This window comes from Enhydra lutris, unplaced genomic scaffold (genome assembly GCF_002288905.1).
Source record: "Enhydra lutris kenyoni isolate GAN:26980312 unplaced genomic scaffold, ASM228890v2 scaffoldscaffold42, whole genome shotgun sequence".
NCBI classification, from domain to species: Eukaryota; Metazoa; Chordata; class Mammalia; order Carnivora; family Mustelidae; genus Enhydra; species Enhydra lutris.
Genome location: NW_019154126.1, coordinates 3,396,680 through 3,417,387, shown reverse-complemented (window position 1 = coordinate 3,417,387; position 20,708 = coordinate 3,396,680). Strand labels below are relative to the sequence as shown.

Genomic DNA, 20,708 nt, shown 5'->3' with positions numbered 1-20,708 from the left:
ATCTTAACCATTTAAAAAGAGAGCCTTTCATTAACTTCCTGATTACCTTTACAAGTAATGTAGATGTTTTGGCTTTTTTCTTGTGTGGGGGGGTTCCTTTTTAATTTGAATTCAATTAATTAACATATATTGTATTATTAGTTTCAGAGGTAGAGTTCAGTGATGCACCAGTTGCATAGAACATCCAGTGCTCATTCCATCAAGTGACCCCCTTAATGTCCATCACCCAGCTACCCCATCCCCTGACCCACCTCCCCTCCAACAACCCATAGTTTGTTTCCTATGCTTAAGAGTCTCTTACAGTTTGTCTCCCTCTCTGGTTTCATCCTATTTTATTTTTCCTGGGTTTGTTTCTTTTACTAACCAGAATCATGCTATATGTATTGTTCTTTGGTGTGCTTGTTGGCAATGTTCTCAGCCTAGGATACTCCATTTATCCATTATATATTCCACAGAATTAGTGTCACTGCTTGGGTTGCTTCATTCAGCTGTTATAATAAGGCTGACTTTTGTGCACAAACTTGAGCACCGGGGCTGGAATTTGAGGGGAAGAGCGTCAGTTTGAGCCCTTAGCAATCTGAGGTGAAAGTGGCATTGAGTACATAGCAGGGTGTGCACGCTGACTCGGGCAGGAGGGCGGCAGGACTGTGAATATGGGACCCACAGGCTGATGGCATCATGTGTGACAGGGACATGGCTGGTTTTGCTTTTAACTTTTGTTTTTCTGGGAAACTCTATCTCTCCTTCTATTCTAAATGAAAACCTTGCTGGACAGAGTATTCTTAGCTGTAGATTTTTTCCTTTTAGCCATTGGAATTTATCATGCAGCTTCCTTCTGAGCTGTAGAGTTTCTGCTGGAAAAAACCCACTGATAGCATTATGGGGTTCCCCTTGTATGTCACTGCTTTCCTTTCTCTTGCTGCTTTTAAATTTCTCTCTTTATCACTACTTATTGCCATCTTATTTACTTTATGTCTTGGTGTAGACCTCTTTGGGTTGGTGGTGTTGGGAACTCTCTGTGTCTCCTGGATTGGGATTTCTCTTTCCTGCCCCAGATTCAGGAAGTTTTTAGCTCTTATTTCTTCAGAAAATCTTCTGCCCCCTCTTCTCACTCTTCTCCTTCTGGCATCTCTATAATGCGACTGTTGTGCTTGACAGTGTCGCTGAGTTCCCTGGGTCTATTCTCATTTTTTGTACTTTTTTCCCCTGTCATCTGCTCAGCTTGATTACTTTCCATGACTCTGTCCTCCAGGTGGCTGATCTGTTCTTCTGCTTCCTGTCGTTTGCTATTTATTCCAGGTGGTCTATTTTTATTTCCATTTAGTGAATGCAGTAGCTCTAACTGGTTCTTTCTTAAGTCTGCTATCTCTTGGTGGAGGATCTCATGGAAGTTCTGCACTCCTTTCTCAATTCTAGTGAGTATCTTTATGAGCATTACTTTAAATTCGCTATCAGACATATTACTCATCTCCATTTTGTTTAGGTTTCTTGTTCTGATTTTGTACCGCTCTTTCATTTGGGACATATTCTTCTGTCTCCTCATTCTGTCTATTGCTGTGTCTGTTTCTCTGTGATAGGAAAGTCAGCTATGTCTCCCACACTTGAAAGTAGAGGCCTGATAAAGAAGAGGTCCCACAGTGCAAAGTCCCCTATTCCCCAGAACATGGCACTTCAGGGGTGTCTTCTATGTGTGTTGCCACAGGCGTGTCCTATCATTGTGGTGGAGCTGTGTTTGCTTTCAGTTCAACCTGCAATGGCTCTCTGCCTGTTGTGGGCAGAGTCTGGTTCCTGTGGTGTTAGTGGGCCAGTCGGGGGCTGCCTTGGGCTTGAGTTCAGTCACACCAGGAGTTTACCAGAGATAAAGTAGCACCAAACTGTGTTGTCCCCTGAGAAGCTTTTGGTGGTGGGTGGGTGGGGCCTACAGTCAGACCAGCTGCCTGCCCCCAGCCCACTGGGGTCACAGTCAGACTGGCATGTGGTTCTCCTCCCGTCTTCCTGGGGCAGGACTCACTCTGGAGTGGTGCTGGCCCTCGTCTGGGCTGCTTACACACTGTCAGGCTTGTGGCAGCGCTTTGATGGGATTTTGCCAAAAGCGATGGGAGAGGGTGGATCTGCTTTGCTGTGGCCTCTTGTCAGGCCTGGAGTCTGTTCTACCAGATGTTTTCACTTTTGAGTCACAGGAGAACCTTATATATTTTAGAGATTAATCTTTTATCAGATAGAAGGTTTGCAAATATTTTCTCCCACTCCACAGATTACCTTTTCATTCTGTTGACTGTTTTGTTTTTTGTGCAGAACTTTTAAGTTTGATATAGTTCCACTTGTTTATTTTTGTTTTTATTGCTCGTGCTTTTGGTGTCCTATCAGTGAAATCATTGCAAGACCAATGTCAGGATGCTTCCCCCTATTCTAGGAGTTTTAGTTTCAGGGCTTATGTTTAACTCTTTAATCCAGTTTGAGTTGACTTTGCATGGTGTAAAAGTCCAGTTCATTCTTCTGCATGTGGCTATCCAGTTTTCCTAACATCATTGCTGAAAAGACTAACCTTTCCCTATTGTGTATAGTTGGCACCCTTGTTGAAGGGTGAAGTTGACTGTGTATGTGTGTATTTACTTCAGGGTTTTCTGTTCTGTTGTCCATTTGTTTTCTTTATGCTAGTACCACACTGTTTTGATTACTGTAGCCTTATATTTTGAAATCAGGAAGTGTGACGCTTTCAGCTTTGTTGTTCTTTCTCAAGATTGTTTTGGCTATCTGTGTCCTTTGTAGTCCCATACAAATATTAGGATTGATTTTCCTATTTCCGTAAATCAATAAAGCTTTTATAATTAAAAAAAAGAATGAGGTAGACCTATTATATACTGATATGGGAAAATATTAAAGGCAACATATTCTTTTTCCTTAGATTCTTAAAAGTAGTTTTAAAAATCAAGGTAATAATGTTTATTTATTTATTATTATTATTTTTTAAAGATTTTATTTATTTATTTGACAGACACAGATCACAAGTAGGCAGAGAGGCAGGCAGAGAGCCCGATGCGGGGCTCAATCCCAGGACCCTGGGATCATGACCTGAGCTGAAGGTAGAGGCTTTAACCCACTGAGCCACCCAGGTGCCCCTATATGTTTATTTATTATATTAATTATTTATAATATATAATATTATATATTATTATTAATAATACTTATATATTACATATTAATTAATATGTAATATATATTAATATACAATTAATATATTAAAATAGCTTTTTAAAAAGCTTTAAAAATATTATTTAAAAAATAGCTTTAAAAAAAAAAAGCAGTATACAACAAGGACTTAAGAAGAAAAGCAACATACCCTACGTCCAGAGTCAGTAATTTCTGTTCATAGTTATGATATTATTGTTTACAGTGTATGTATAATTAAATAACATGCTTTTGGTATATCCTGAGTTCAACCTCTTTTTCCAAACTCTTTCAATAACCCTTGGTCCAAACAACCATCATCTTTTGCAGGAACAACTGAAACAGCATCTTACTTAGCCTGCCTTCCTGCTTGCATACTTTTCCTACCACAATGTCTTCTCCACAGAGCAGTCAGAATGACCCGTTTAGATCTTGCACTCCTTTGCTCAAACATTTCCAGTGTTTTAACCATCTCACTCAGAGTAAAATCCACACTCTTTATTGTGGCCAGCAAGGCTGTAGATAGCCTGGTTGTCCACTGCCTCTTGCCCTCATCTTTTATAATCCCCTCCCACTCACTCTTTGACAGCCATATTGGCCTTTATGCTAGACTCTGCACACCCCCAGCATGATCTTATCTCAGAGCTTTTGTAAATGCTATTTCCTCTATGCGGAACACTTTCTCAGACAGCCTTGCTTCTTCACTTGCTTTGTGTCCCTGCTTGAGAATTATCTGTTTGAGAGACTCCTCAGAACGCCATTTTTAATTGCAATTCCCTTCAGTGTCTAACCTCTTACTCTTTCTTTTTTTTTTTTTTTTTTTTTGTAAAGGTTTTATTTATTTACTTGACAGAGAGATCACAAGTAGGCAGAGAGGCAGGCAGAGAGAGAGGGGGAAGCAGGCTCCCCGCTGAGCAGAGAGCCCGATGTGGGGCTCGATCCCAGGACCCTGAGATCATGACCTGAGCCAGAAGGCAGAGGCTTAACCCACTGAACCACCCAGGCGCCCCTGCTTTATTTTTCTTTATAGCACTTGTTGCTATCTACAATTTTCCTTTTACTCCATACAGTCAGGCTCTTTCCACTGTGTTCTTCTCCACCATCTTTAGGGCAACTGACTTTACCTGCATGGTTGTAACTTGGCTGTGGGCAAATTTGGTATTCCAGCTCAATGGAAGGGAAAAGGGAATAAGAGCTCCTATGAACACACATTATTTCAATTACGCTCCTCTGAAAAGAAATTAGTAACCTAGCCATGCAGAGCTTTAGGGGGACTTGGATAAACTGCTGCTGGGCAACTTGCCATAGTCTTCTACAATTTGTTGATTTAAAAAATTGGAAAGCCATCTGTAAAATACATAAAATGTTTAAAATATGAAAAGTCATTTTGTAAGATCTTACAAATTATGATCTGGTAAATGTTATTCCTGTAGAAATAAGCTATGCTGTGGACACACTTCTTGTGCCCTCAGAGGAGAATGTTCTCAATGTCAAATTATTTTGCTGTATTATTCTACTGTCTAGCATACTTAAATTTGGACTATGCCTTTTTTGTATGGTTTTCTTCTATTGTTTATAGAGTTTCTAGTTGCCTTTTTTTCATATATATACATTTTTTTCAAGTTTTCAGGCATACTATCTAGTCTATAAAATCTCCCTTTCTTCAAGGGTTGCTCTCACACAATCCTTTATTCTCCTACTTCAACGTGGATATATTGTACTTTCATCCTATTGTATCACTGTGGGGTCTTGGGATTTCTGTTTATTAGACTGGATTCCATGTCTTTCTCTTTTTAAATTTGATTCAGTTTTGTTTGTTTGTTTTGCTAGAGTACAGTCTCTAGGAACTTTGTAAGAAAGACTGTGCATCCTTGCCTTATGTATTTACCATCACACTTGGTTGTTCTAGATTCAGAACCATTTCTCCTCAGTGTGGTGAAGCCATTTGTCCCTTGTCTCCCTGAACCTAGTGTTGCTAATCAACCTGATGTCACTCTGATTGGTCTTATTTGGATGTCTCTTCTCCCTAGAAGGCTTAAAGATCATCTGTGTAGTCTCAGTGTTCATAAATTTTTTCAGGATCATTTCCATGTATCCTACTTGACTTTAGGAGGTTCTTACAAATTGGTCTCAGGCTTTTACAAATTGATCCCTGGAAAGCTTCATTTATATTATTTATTGAATAATGTTCTTACACCTGTTTTCTTTCTTTCTCACTGGAAATTTTAATCAGATTTGGACCTCTTGGACTGATTCCCTGTGTTTCTTATCTTTTCTATAATATTTTAGCATTTTTCAAAATTTTGCTCCATAGGTTTTCCTGATAACTTTCAGCCATTCTACTTCATTTATTTGGATACTTATTTTTGTTCAGATTCTTTTTTCACAGCATCCTTTCCTTTTTCCTCTGTTTTATGAATGTAATATTGTCTTGACTCTATAGATGCTAGAAGGCTGGTATAATAAAACAATTCTAGAAGGCTGGTATAACCCTATCAAAAGATATCCTATTAACAGAACACCAAAAATTCTACAATATTCTTATATATAAATGCAAGAATTTGAAATAAATAAATCCAGCTGTTTATTAAAGAATAGTATTATATGACCAAGTGAAGTTTGTCTTGAAAACACAAAGAAGAGGCCTTGATAATATATTCATCTGCATTAGGTCATATGAGAAAAATTGTACGATTATGTTGATATATGTTAAAAAAACACCCCACTGTTAAAATTTCATATCTATCCCTGAGCACAACTGTAATGAATTAGAGTTGGAAAAGCTGAAGTAAATTTCTGTAGCATAGTAATCTATGTCTCTTATCAATGACTAATATTAAAATTAATGGCCAAACATTAGGTTTTCTTATTATAATGTTGCACAAAAAAGTCTGCACTAATCACTATTACTATAATATACTATTCCTCTGGAATAGCTAGGTAATAAGATATAGGGGCATGTGGCTGGCTCAGTTGGTAGAGCATGTGACTCTTGATCTCAGGGTTGTGAGTTTGAGCCCCATGCTGGGGGTAGAGATTACTAAAAATAAATAAACTGAAAAAAAAAAAAAAGGGAAAGATATAAAGAAAGTGGCAAAGTATTTGCAGGTGACAGGACTGTCTGTCCTAAAATCCTAATGAATTAACACAAACTTTATTTGAAATAAGACCAAAATGTAAGGAGGCAAGTTGCAAAAATCAGTGCTGTAGCACTTTTCACTTATTTGACAGGCAATGATGAAAACCAAAAAATAAAATTCAGTGTTTGTGAGATTATGAGGAAATGATCTCTCTTGTATACTACTAATGGCACTGTATATTGTTATAACCTCTCTGGGGGCCAATTTTAGAGCCATCAAAAGTTCTAAAAACATCCATATTCTTGAACCAAGCAGTTCTACTTCTAGGAATACAAGCTAAGAAAACAGAAATAAGTGGAAAGATGGATGAAGAAAAGAAAAAGATAATCCAGTAAAATAGCAAAAAAAGGGAAGCAATTGAAATGACAATCCTTAGGACATGCCTTAATTATATCAAGACAACATAAAATATTCTGTAAGTGTTTAGAAAAATGAAGTGGCTCTCACTGTCATGAAGAGTAGCTCCTGTTTCATAGTGAAGTGGAAAGGACAGGACACTGATTAATACTGTGAAAATTATGTATACTTATGCCTATAGAGGAAGACTAAAGTCTAGTCCACATTTTGTCTATGTGACAAAATGTTTATAGAAATAGTTTTTTATTATGGCTGATGAGAAAAAAATTTTTTACTTGAGTGTATTTTTAAGTTTCTTTTTTCTATGAACATAGTTTTACCAAGAAAGGCCTAACGACAAAACGTCTCTAGACACATTTAAAGTGTCTTTCATACACACAGCAGTAAAACAGCATTAAATAGTGATAGGAACATAGTAGATGAGGAACCAAAATAACTAGTATTATCCCAACTCTGCTAGTAGTTGTGTCACCCTGAATAAACATCTCAGCAACAGTGTACTTAACTGTAAAATGGCTACCTGTCTCACCATGCTGTTGTGAAGATCAAGCAAAATAATGTGTATTTAAATGGTTTGAAAAATATAAAATACAATGAAAATGAATGATGGAATAATCAATATTATCACTTAAAATAGTTAAAAATGTTGGTTTGATCTCCTGATTTTTGCAATATTATTCTCACATAGTGAATATTTGGTTAATCATCCTGTTATATGTGTCATATTGTGCAATGTGGAGACAGAAATGATGACATGGAATTCAGATCTATAAACCTTTGCCCCAGAAGTCAGATCATAGCAAAATTCTAACAAAGTCAATAGACAGATTAAGTAATTAATTATGTAATTTTTCTCTGATGGATACCAAACGGTGCTAATACTGCCTCAGCTTTCCTTTAAAGAGGCAATCAAGTTGCCTGAAATTCTCACTCTGATCATTCGTATACTTGGGATAAGAACCTAAAGACTCCTATTAAAATATAGGGGAGAGAGAGAAGGAGGGAGAGAGAAACAGATTTTGGTAACACATTTTTTAAATCATTTATTAATATTACTTTGAAAATTGGTTATTAGATTAGCCAGTGACTCATCTAGCAAGAAGAATGGGATAAAGGACCTATTCCTTTCTAAAATTTAAATATCCTTAAAGGCCTTGAGGTTGAGGAAGTGAAGGAGGAGAGGAAGGACCAGATATGACGTCAGGCTCAGACCAAGAGAAGTGCTGTAGCAGGAAGCCTGATTGAGAGAACAGTGAGACAGTCCTTGTTATCTTTACAACTCATGTAGGTCTAGTCTAACTCTAAAAGTAATAGCAGTAATATATTCGCCAAAATAATTACTGTATGTTTAATTCACTGATAAAGCATAAAGCTTATTTGCTATTGAATAAAATCTCCATTTACATATTTTTGGAACAACTACCATAATATATACATTCCCCCAGAGTTTCTCCTCTCTAGCTGTAGTTATATAAAATACAATTGGGAATTTTATGATTTTCCCTCTTTTTCACTGGCACATGGGGATCTAACTATACAACTTTTACCTCTCACTGTGGCACTAAGCTAATTATAAGTCTTTTTAAATCTATTCACCTGTCTTTTGTTTTGCTGTCTAGCTGGGCCTTTTCCAAGCAGGCAGAAAATCTCCAATCAGTCAGTTATCACAACCAGAATGCGAGAGATTAGTGACCAGGAGAGAAGCAGCATCAGTTTACATCCTTTTAGGCGAGAGAATGATATTACTTCACAAGCAAGAAATCTGAGGCTCCCTGATCTTAATTTAGAAAACCTGCAGTTAATAATCACATTAAAGTTGGTTTTCCATGCCAGTTTTTGTTTCCTTTGTTGTTTTTACAATTTTAGTGTCCTTTGTGGTTACCAAAATTATTTGCTGGAAGGCATATATTAACATTTAAAATACTTACTCTATAATAAAATAGGTCTTGTAGTTTTGATATATCTGAGTTAAAATGTACTTTGAATTTTTTACAATGGCAATCACATTGCTTGTATTTTATCCAGAGTAGAATTTAGCAACTTGATTGCGACCATTAATACACTGAAAACTCCTTTTTAAAATGAGGAAAATGGGTTTTTTCATTGTAATCTGTCAACCCAAATAAGGGACATACTCTAGCTGCTCCCCCCAAAAGGTCAATTGTTTCTTGAAGGAAAGAGAACTAAACCTGAAGTTAGAAAGTTGGCAAACCAAAAAAACGGTTCACGAAGCAGATGTGCAGACCAGGGAGAACTGGTACAGGTGATTAGGTCCGGAAGCGGAAGTTCTGATGGCAGCAAACTGAATTTTTTTGCCATAATTAAATACTTAATGAAAACAAATCTCATTAATGCCATAAGCCGAAAAGAAGTAGAAGTGATCTAAAGTGTGGTCAACTTTCACTTAACATTTTACTAAAGGAACTTATTAGCTGAACCCACTTCAGCTTCTTTGATATACTTCATTGTGTGTTATCTGAGTCTACAGTCACCTGCTCTCTTTAGGAGAGTGATTTGTGTGCGCCTGCGCATGTGTGTGGGGTTACTGAAATGAAATGTGTAGTCCAGCTATGGATGTGATGCCAATAGAATGAAAATACAGTGTACATGCTGTACATAGAAGAAAAGTCATAAGGGCATTTCTTGGTGCCAAAGAAGTTTAGGTTCAAGGTATTTTAGGTATCTTACTATGAAAATCGAGTATTTGGAAGAAAAAAAAATCCCAAAAAGTCATGTTTGCTACTTCCATGGTAAGAAGAAAATACATCTATTGCAGACATGGATTCAGTTTCCTTTGGCTAAGTCTAGAAGAAAAACAACTGAAACATATGGGATGCATTTGCAAATATTTGAAAAGATATCTTTGCCTCCACCAAGACTGCACTAAGACCACTGAACAATATATAGGTTTTCTAGATCTCTGATACTAACTAGCCATTCTCAAGGCTGTGTTGGTTACACCATGTCTATTCTTAGCATAGAAACTTTCATCTCTCTTCTTAAAAATATAGATAAAAATTTACCAGATTTTAACAACTTAATTTAAAAAGTTAAAGGCATGGGACTCCTGGGTGGCTCAGTGGGTTAAGCCGCTGCCTTCGGCTCCGGTCACGATCCCGGAGTCCTGGAATCGAGTCCCGCATCGGACTCCTTGCTCGGTGGGGAGCCTGCCTCTCTCTCCACCTCTGCCTGCCTCTCTGCTTGCTTGTGTGCTTTCTCTCTCTCTTTCTGACAAATAAATAAAATCTTAAAAAAAAAAAAATTAAAGGCAGGGGTGCCTGGATGGCTCGATCATTGATCGTCTGCCTTCAGCTCAGATCATGATCCCAGAGTCCTGGGATGGAACCCCGCATTGCTCTCCCTGCTCAGTGGGAGGCCTGCTTTTCCCTCTCCCTCTCCCACTCCCACTGCTTGTGTTCCCTCTCTCGCTGTGTATCTCTCTGTCAAATAAATACATAAAATAAGAATTAAAAAAAAAAAGCAGTGCTGCCTTCAAAGGAGACACTAAATGAACTATTTTTTTCCCAGTAAAACTAAAAGTTTTAGGGCCCTTTAAACCAGTTCGTTTTATGACTTTCTAAAAATTATTTCAGTAATTTTTGTTAATCATATAGTAACAGTAATATAGTTAGAGGGTAATAGTACTTAAAACATCAATAACCATGGAATATCCTTAATTTGGTCAGATATTTAAGGATAAGGCATTATTAATTTATCTTTTATGAGCAACCTAAAAACAAGGTTATAAAACGCACATCCCAGTAACATTCTTAGCAGAAGAAAAGGTATCCTTATGGTTTGTCTCCAGTCATCTAAATAATGGATCTCCTCATGAAACAGCAAAAAAAAAAAAAAAAAAAGAAGAAGATACAAAGCTTTTTTTTCACATGATGAGACTTCAACTCTGAAGCCAAAATAATGCAAAAATCATATAAAAATTCAGAAAGTAGTCTTTTAAATGTGATCTTTAAAAGACCTATTTGATAATAAAAACATCTCTATTATTTAAAATTCTCAAGGCAGTTCCTATAAAAAAAAATTGACAGTAATATTTTGTAAGTTTGCTTATAAATTAAAATGGAAGTTTATTATGAAAAATAACATAGCATTTATGTAACAAGCTGGATGTTTTTGTCGGGGTGGTTGAGCTAGTCATTTGGTAGGGTTTTAAAATTGTTCATTATCAAAAACGACTCAAGGGTATACTAACAGAATTGAAGAGGTCATTTGAATCTTTTGCTTTCAGTAATCCCTGAAATATTTTAGGTGTACAGGATTTACTTAAAGTAAATTCAGTAAATAACTGACTTATTTAGTAAAGAATATTTACTATCAATTATGAAAATAAGGCTCATATTGATAAAAATAAAGATTTCTTTGAATTTCAAGTAAACATTTACTATTTAGCACATGTCAGATACTGTGGTAGATGCTTTTATAAGGTTCTCTGCCTTAAATTTCCTGAATAAAGTGTGAAATCAAAAACTTTTCAGGTACTTAGTCTTTTAAATGTTAGATATAGCCAGTTATAGATATATATGTGTATCTATATATATATTCATTATATTCAACATATATATATTCATTCACACACAGATATATATAATAAAATTATATTCGTTCACATATATTACTTTTTTTGGTTAAACAACTTGTCAAAATGGATGGTAGTTACCATTCTTGAAATAAAAAGATATATGTAAGAACCCTGCTGATTTAATTAATGCAAACCACCTGATTAAATACCTATAGCAATCTGTTCTTCAGTGTTAAAAAGATCCAGCTGAAATATAACTTCTCTAATTCTGATTAGTCTAATAACTATTTTCTCCACAGATAAAGGGGTCACTTTAAACACAAAAACCAGTGCTGTTTTCTGTGATTAGGTTACTGTAGCTTAAGTCTCTCAACACTAGAATTCCTCACACAGCTGTTAATTGTGGACCAGGGGACTGGCTGACATCTGCTTCGTGCTTATTTCATTAATGGTTCACTTCCAGGTTCTAAAAGGATTGTAGCCTTTCTCCAAAGAGAATGTGGGATGCATCTATGTCTGTCTTCTACATAGTTGGCTTGTTCTGGTTTGTCACTCTCCATACAATGCAAATCTGAGTAAACTCACATCTGTCACCGATCGACCCAATTCATGGGCAATCTTTTCCCATCGACCTGGGGTCCCTCCTGGGAACTTAACCATACTTCTTGTCAGCAGGCTGAGGTCCTCTTCTGTCCATTCAGGTGCCTACAAAAATTACAGAAAAAAGTAATTTAGAGAATGTTCGCTGTAACATTTAATAAGCCTGTGAAACAAACTGGGCAATTTGCTTTCTACAAAACCAATACTATTAACATGTATCCAATAGTTTAGCTACAGCTTTGAGCTGCATATTTAACATAAGAATGCAAAGCTCCAGCAGCCTTTTAAATTTTCCCATGTATACCAAATAAGAAAGCAGAAATATTGTAAGACCAGGCTTTTGAAGACCAAAAAAAAAAAAAAAAAAAAGAGAGTTCAGTTTTGCATTAAGTGAGGAACCACTCTCAAAGCCTATGAAATGCTTTATGTGTCACCCTGCTCTCACAGATGCCTCCTATAAGGTTACTATAAAAGGTCTCCAAAGTTTTAAGAGAAATTATACTTAAAGTAAATAAAACACCTTATAAGTAAAAATGAAAATGTAAACAAGTAAATGTATTGCTTTAGAATCAGAACTGAAACAAGAGATGCTTTTTGTTCATTCTGTAGTAAGACTTAACTCTAAAAATCGTGTATTTTCAAAAGGTTTAACTTAACAAATGTTAGCATTTTAGAAAACTTAGAACAGAAAATTAGAAGTACCTACAACCGAGACTTAAAACATCAAGTCCATGCAAAGCAACACTTCATTTTTGAGAAGGTAAATAGCCCCTAAAAATTGATCTAATTGTTAAACTGAATGAAAAAAATACCTTCAAGATTATAAAATCTTTTTTGCAAAAGCAAAAATTCTAAGAGCAAGCATATTCTCTGCATTTTATTCAGTACTACTTGGTCAAACCCAAAGCTGAGCAAACCAAAAAAAACCCCCCAAAAACAATACCCCCCCATTATTTAATAACAAATAACCATGTTACAATAACTTTACATTAGATTGTAGCGCTAAACTACTCCCTACCAGAGGCGGCAACCACTCTGGTATTAAACAATACTACTCCAGGAGTCAGCAGAGAAATGGAGGAAGCCCACCTTATTTTCTTTAATTAAAAAAGAAAAAAAGAAAGAAGGAAACCTTTGAGACAAATACCTTTTCTAATCACCATTTCCGATAATGAACAGGCATACATCAGGCTGTTTGCATTACAGAACCATCAGCACAGAACAACAGTCAGAGGTGAGTGACCCCAGGGACTATCTCCACAGCTACAGCAAAGCTTCTCCCTGACACTAATCCTCCCTGTCATTCTCCCACTGTGCTCTAACCACACTGACATCCGCCTGCCTCACTGCAAGCTTAACGGGGCCCTTCCTGACTTTTTACTGTCTCCCCCAATCAATGGTTCAAGCGTGCTCTTTTCACCATGTCCAAATGGCAGCTTCACTCATAATCAAAGTGCACTGCCCCTGTTAAAGGGCTTTCCGAAAGGCTCTCCCATTTGCATTCATTTGCAAAGCAAACTACTTTTATTCACTTTGTTCTGCTATCAAGAATGTTCCCTGAAGCAGATAAATTGGCATAAATACAACCTGCCACTTAAGAGTCAGTAAATAATAGCCAATAGTAGGGAGGATTTTATCAATCATTCTATTTTGTATCCACTAAAAGCTGAAAGCCTCAAACATATTCATCAGTACAGCCGGTACCATACATGCATAAATTCACTTCTATAAAAAGGTAGTCTCCATAGGGTCTGGTCAGAATTTCTTTGATATTTAATGAATATCAGAAGTCTAATGCTCCATATCCAATAATTTGAAAATTTACACTGAAGGTTTTTTTCTTTTTGCTTGTTTGTTTTAACTTTATTTAGGGGAAAAATATTATATGGACATTAGCGGGACATGAGTGGATTTCCAAAGAAATATTTTTATTCCTAAAAAAGCTGAAACTTTAATAATTACACCAACTGACTTCTGAAATGCCCGAAGAGTTAATAAGAATTTAAGTTTATGGTAAAAGTCATACCAGGAATCATGAGGTTGACATTGCACAGAGATACAGTATTCAAACTATATAGTGTAACAATGCAAATTCACATTAAATCAAGTCATCTTACCTCTGTATTAATCATACAAACTTTTTAAGCAAAAAGTTGTCTAAAATATCAATACTGTAAGCCATTGTGTCACATATTAAACTAATTCTTTACAATAATTCCTATTTTTAATCCACTGGCTTTCCAAATATGCTGCAGACATGAATAATGGACATTAAAAATCAGATTTTAATTCTTTGTTAATGAATCTTAAAGTACAGTGCCACTTTTTTTCTGGGAAGGAAACATTTTAAGTATCTGGACTGACATTCTAAAAAAATCATCTATTGCTATGACAATCTTTCCTTTTAGTTTCATAGTTATTTCATGGCTGTGCTTTTCATTATTAATATTAAAAAAAACTGGATCGATCATAACTAGGCCCATAATCTGAAATCTTTGAAAGAATCCTTTTAGCAATTCATTATTCTCTCTCCTACAGCTGTAAGGCACTTTGGTGAATGTGTAATTCCTCAGCAATAGTTAGTTGTGTCTTTAGAAGCAACAGAGCCTACTGTGATCCAGCTACTACAGCAGCCATGAGGGTGGCCATGGTGTGAATGTATTCTCCTTGTTCTAATCTGGAGCCAACTGTAGCTGTGAAAGTCAAATGAATGCATAAGCATACTGCTTTGCCACTTAAAACCATGTGTGTCCAATATTACTGAGACACTGGGCCAAAAATTCATCTCTACAGTAAAGTAATGGAAGACACCACATGGTGTGGGGACAGCTGTTGTGACTACACAAGCATTCCAATTTTGCATCAGAAAAGCCCCGCTCTGGGAATAAATCTCCATACTGAATAAAAAATACGTAAGTTTTCAAATTATTCAATATTTTTATGTAATGACCTCAAAATATATCTACTAAAGTAAGAGCTGATATGAAAATTTAAATTGTATTCCCAAATAATATCCCTTTGGGATAGATTTTTATCATAAAACCACATATGTTCAAAGATTTGATGTCTTTGAAAATCCTTACTATTCTTGGGGGAGAGGAGTTGGAAGCTGTACGGGAAAGCACACTCTATTTTTTGAGTAATCTATACATACCTTCCCCCTCACAGCTGTAGACCATAAAATGTTAATTACTAAGCATCATGCAATTTACTAGGTACTGAAAACTTATGGCCAATTTAGGAGAAATTTTATATGTATTTATTATATTTTCTTTAAAGACAAAAGGTCCATTTCTATCTGATAGATATTAAAACTCCCTAATGAATATTTCTATTGAAATGACCTACTCATGATTATTATTTTATATAATTACAAAAGTTACAATTTTGGATTCAACAATTTTTAGTAGATTCAGCTCAACTCAAATTCTTGGACATTTATTTAAGAAATAATATCCTTGCAAAAGAGCATCACCACTTAAAGTATCAGATATATCAGATATATCTGATAATGGATACCGAATAATGCGAATGGTATATCTAATAATCTGCTACCTTCCAAATCCATGTTCTATACTGACTTTGTGTTTCAGGATGCATATTTGATGTTCACCTCTACAGTTTTCCTTTCCAATTTAAAAACCGAGCAGTTAAGTACCCTTGAATATTTATATGAATAAATCGTATGTAAAGACAACCAAACAAAATAATTTAAAAAAATCACTTCATATGTCTTTTCACTCTTAAGAGGAGAAACTCTTCTTTAAAGAATTTCTTGTAACTTCCCCCAAACTGTTGTTCCAAGGTTGTGACCCTTCAGCAGCAATCACTTCATGTTGTGCCCAGAAACGTCTCCTCATCTATGAGTTAGCTATCTTCCCCAAAAGAGAGGTCTACCTTTGGACCAGTGACCCTAAAGGGTGGGTGTGGGCTGGTGCCAATCTGCCAACAGTTTGTTACCCACCTGTGACAAAGTAAGTCCATAAACTTGAAGTAAGGGTTAGAGCCAGCAAATTAAAACTGCCACAACAACCAAGTATGTGAGCAAAAACGCTTCTTCTTCTTCTTCTTTTTTTTTTTGTTTTATTTTGTTTTTATTAACATAAAATGTATTATTTGCTCCAGGGGTACAGGTCTGTGAATTGTCAGGCTCACACACTTCACAGCACTCACCATATCACATACCCTCCCCAATGTCCATAACGCAACCACCCTCTCCACACTCCCCTACCCCCTGCAACCCTCAGTTTGTTTTGTGAGATTAAGAGTCTCTTATAGTTTATCTCCCTCCCAATCCCATCTTGTTTCATTTTTTCCTTCCCTATCCCCCAACCCCCACACTCTGCCTCTCAAATTCCTCATATCAGGGAGATCATATGATAATTATAATGGAATACTATGCAGCCATCAAAAGAAATGAAATTTCTTTTTTCTTTTTTTTTTTTGCAACAATGTGGGTGGAACTAGAGGTATTATGCAGAGTGAAGTAAGTCAATCAGAGAAAACTCTTCTTTTAAACAGAATATAAGCCAGTAAAATGTCAAACTACCATGGCGGGTCACATTAAGTGTGAGCTGCATTCTTCTTTGGCACAATAGGACTACAGATTGGTCAGCAACAGATGGAAATGAAAATGTTCTAAACTGGGTGCCTGGGTGGCTCAGTGGATTGGGTGACTGACTCTTGATTTTGGCTTAGGTCATGATCTCATGGGTTGGGAGATCAAGCCCCACATTGGGCTCCATGCTCAGCGGGGAGTCTGCTTGAGATTTTTTTCCCCCTCCCTCTGCCCCTCCCCCCAACTCGCATGCTCTTTAACCGCCCCCCCCAAAAAAACTAAAAATATTTTAAATCTGGTTCTTTACTAAAGATAGCTGAGAAACTTTGGCCAAGACAATGCATGTAGTTCTTTACTTCCTCTCTGGGGAGCAACAGTAAATAAATCCCCCTGGAGAAACAGACACAAGTATGTTTGATCCAGTCTTTTAAAAAATATTTTATGCCACTAAGTGTTGTGGTGATTTGATACACAGTAAAATACAATACAGCAGGATTACTCTGAGATAGGAAAGAGAAAATTGTAATAGGCTTCAGGTGGAAGATGTCTAGGATGTCTGAGCCATAATGGGATGACTAGGGCGGCTTCAGCAAAGCGGGGCAGGGAGAGGAGATGTGGCCAGAAAGGTAAGAAGGTAAAATCACATAAGGACTTCGAGGCCACTGCAAGGATGCTGGCTCCTTTATTCTGCATGACACGTAAAGCTACTGGAGGGATTTTTTTTTTTTTTTTAAAGATTTATTTATTAGAGAGTGAGCGCAAGCATGGCATAGGCGGGGGAAAGAGAGAATCGGAGGGAGAGAAACTCAAGCAGATTCCCCACTGAACAGGGAGTCCGATGTGGGGATTTTTTTTTTTTTTTTTTAAGATTTTATTTATTTACTTGAGAGAGAGAGAGCATGAGAGGGGTGTGGATCAGAGGGAAAAGGAGACTCCCTGCTGAGCAGGGGCCCCATTCAGGCCTTGATCCTGGGACTCCAGGATCATGACCTGAGCTGAAGGCAGTCACTTAACCAACTGAGCCACCCAGGCACCCCTGATGTAGGGATTTGATCCCACAATCCTGAGATCATGACCTGAGCCACAGGCAGACGTCAGGTGTCTGAGCCACCCAGGTGTCCCTGGAGGGATTTTTTTTTTAATTGAGGTATAATTACACACAACATTACAATAGTTTCAGATGTACAACACAATGATTTGATATTTGTATATATAGTTGACCCTTGCTTGAACAACATGGGTTTGAACTGCATGGGTCCACCTACACACAGGGTTTTTTTTTTTTTTTAAGTAAATACAGCACTGTAAATGATTTTAGTAACATTTGTTTTCCAGCTTACTTTATTGTAAGAATATATAATACATACAAAATATGTTTTTAAAAAACTTTTAAAATTTATTTATTGACCGCGAGAAAGAGCATAAGCACGGGAAGTGGCAGGCAAAGGGAGAGGGAGAAGCAGGCTCCCTGCTGAGCAAAGAGCCCAACGTGGGGCTCGATCCCAGGACCCTAGAACCACGACCTGAGTTGAAGGTGGACACCCAACTTACTGAGCCACTCAGGCACCCCTAAAATATGTGTTAATTGACTTACTATATTATCAGGCTTCTGGGCAATCATAGGCTAATAGTAATTTTGGGGGAGTCAAAAGTTACAAGGTTTTCAACTGAGCACAAGGTGTGGGGGTGGACTGATACCCCACCCCCCATGCTATTCAAGAGTCAACTGTATTAAGAAATGATAACATAAGTCTAGTTAACATGTCACCATATATAGTGATAGAATTTTGTTTTCTTGTGATGAGAACTTTAAGAAAATTATTTAAATTCTGTTTAGTTAACATACTGTGCAACACGGATTTCAGGAGTAGAATTCAGTGATTCATCACTTACATGCAACACCCAATGCTCGTCACAACAAGTGCCTGCTCTAATACTCATCCCCCGTTTAGCCCATCCCCCACTCACCTCCCTCCATCACCCCTCAGTTTGTTCTCCATCCTTAAGAGTCTCTTATGGTTGGTTTCCCTTTTTTCCCCTCCCACATGGTCATCTGTTTTGCTTCTTAAATTCCACGTATAAGTGAAATCATTTGATATTTGTCTTTCTCTGACTTATTTCACTTAGCATAATATACGCTAGCTCCATGCACTTCCTTGCAAATGGTTAAGATTTCATTCTTTTTGATGGCTGAGTAAAATGCCATTGTGTGTGTATATGTACACACACACACACACCATTTTTAAAGAAATTTTTTATTTATTTTTTTAAGATTTTATTTATTTGTCAGAGAGAGTGAGCACAGGCAGACAGAGTGGCAGGCAGAGGGAGAAGCAGGCTCCCTGCTGAGCAAGGAGCCTAATGTGGGACTCGATCCCAGGATGCTGGGATCATGACCTGAGCGGAAGGCAGCCGCTTAACCAACTGAGCCACCCAGGCGTCCCTAAAGAAATTTTTTAAAAGATTTTATTTATTTTAAGAGAGACTGAGCGAGAGAGCACAAACAGTGGGAGAGGGAGAAGCAGACTCCCTGCTGAGCATCCCAACTCAGGGCTCCATCCCAGGACCTTGGAATCACCACCTGAGCCAAAGACAGATGCTTAACCAACTGAGCCACCCAGGTGCCCCAATATACCACATCTTTTTTTTTTTTCGCTTTTTTTCTTTTTTAAAGATTTTATTTATTTGTCAGAGTGAGCACAAGCAGGGGGAGCAGTAGGCAGAGGGAGAAGCAGGCTCCCTGATGAGCAAGCAGGACTAATGCAGGACTCGATCCCAAGACCTTGGGATCATGAACCCAGCAGAAGGCAGATGCTCAACCGACTGAGCCACCAAAACATCCCCATATTACATCTTCTTACGGACATTGGGGTTCTCTCCAAAGTTTGGCTATTGTTGATAATGCTGCTATAAACACTGACATGCATGTACCCATTCAAATTAGGATGTTTGTATCCTTTGGGTAAATATCTAATAGTATAATTGCCCGATCGTAGGGTAGCTCTATTTTTAACTTTTTGAGGAATCTCCACACTGTTTTCCAGAGTGGCAGCAACCAGTTTCCATTCTCACCAACAGTGCGAGAGGGCTCCCCTTTGTCCACATCCTCGCTAACACCTGTTCACTCTCGTGTTGTTAATCTTACCCATTCTGACAGGTTTGAGGTGGTATCTGATGAGAACTTTTAAGATTTACTCTCAGCAACTTTCAAATATGCAATACAGTATTAACTACAGTTGTCATGCTGTAGATTATATCCCATGACTTATTTCGTAACTAGAATTTTGTACCTTTTGAACTCCTTCATCCATTTCACCTACTCCCTCCCCTCCCCTTCTGGCAACTACCAATCTGTTCTCTGTATCTATGAGCATGGTTTCTTGTTCGTTTGTTTTTGGATTCCAATATAAATGATATCATATGGTATTTGCCTTACTCTGACTTACTTCACTTAGCATAATGCTCTCAAGGTCCATCCATGTTGTCACAAATGGCAAGAATTTCTTCTTTTTTTATGGTTGAATAATTGTGTGTATACACACACACACATGCATGCACACAAATATATATATGTATATTTTATGTACATTTATATACATAATACATATACACAGCACATTATTTTTCCCTTTCATCTATCAATGAACACTTAAAGATTGTTTCTATATCTTGGCTACTGTAAATAATGCTGCAGGAAACATTGAGGTGCATATAGCTTTTTGAGTTAGTATTTTCAGTTTCCTTCAGATAAGTACCCAGATATGGAATTGCTGGATCATATGGTAGTTCTATTTTTAATTTCTTGAGGAATCTCCATACTGTTTTTCATAGTGCCTGCACCAATTTACCTTCCCACCAACAGTGTGCACAAAGGTTCCTTTTCTTCCACATCCTTCCCAACACTTTTTTTTTTCTTGTCCTTTTGATACTAGCCATTCTAACAAGTGTGAGGTGATATCTCTTTGTGGTTCTGACTTGCATTTCCCTGATGATTAGTGATCTTGGGCATCTTTTCACGTATCTGTTGGCCATCTGTATGTCTTCTTTGGAAAAATATCTATTTAGGTCCTCTGTCCATTTTTTAATCAGACTGTTTTTCTGCTATTGAGTTGTACTGAGTTTTTTAATGTTTTGGATAGTAACCCCTTATTAGATATAGAATTTGCAAATATCTTCTCCCAGTCAGTGCACTGCATTTTCATTTTGTTGATGGTTTCCTTTGCTGTCCAGAAAGCTCTTAGTTTGATGTAGTTCTTCTTATTTTTGCTTTTGTTGCCTTTCCTTTTGGTGTCAGATCCAGAGAGTCATTGCCAGGACCTTTGTCAAGAAGATTACTGTATTTTTTTTC

At 37.1% G+C, this 20,708-nt stretch overlaps 1 protein-coding gene across 1 annotated transcript in view; it reads right to left on the bottom strand.

Moving 5' to 3' along the window:
• The window catches only part of LOC111155601 (DnaJ heat shock protein family (Hsp40) member C1), a 224,017-nt gene that overhangs the window by 23,295 nt on the left and 180,014 nt on the right, over window positions 1-20,708 (bottom strand). Inside the window, exon 9 of the mRNA XM_022515864.1 lies at window positions 11,788-11,907. Coding sequence (XP_022371572.1) covers window positions 11,788-11,907 — 120 coding nt within the window. The remainder of the gene's footprint in view (window positions 1-11,787; window positions 11,908-20,708) is intronic.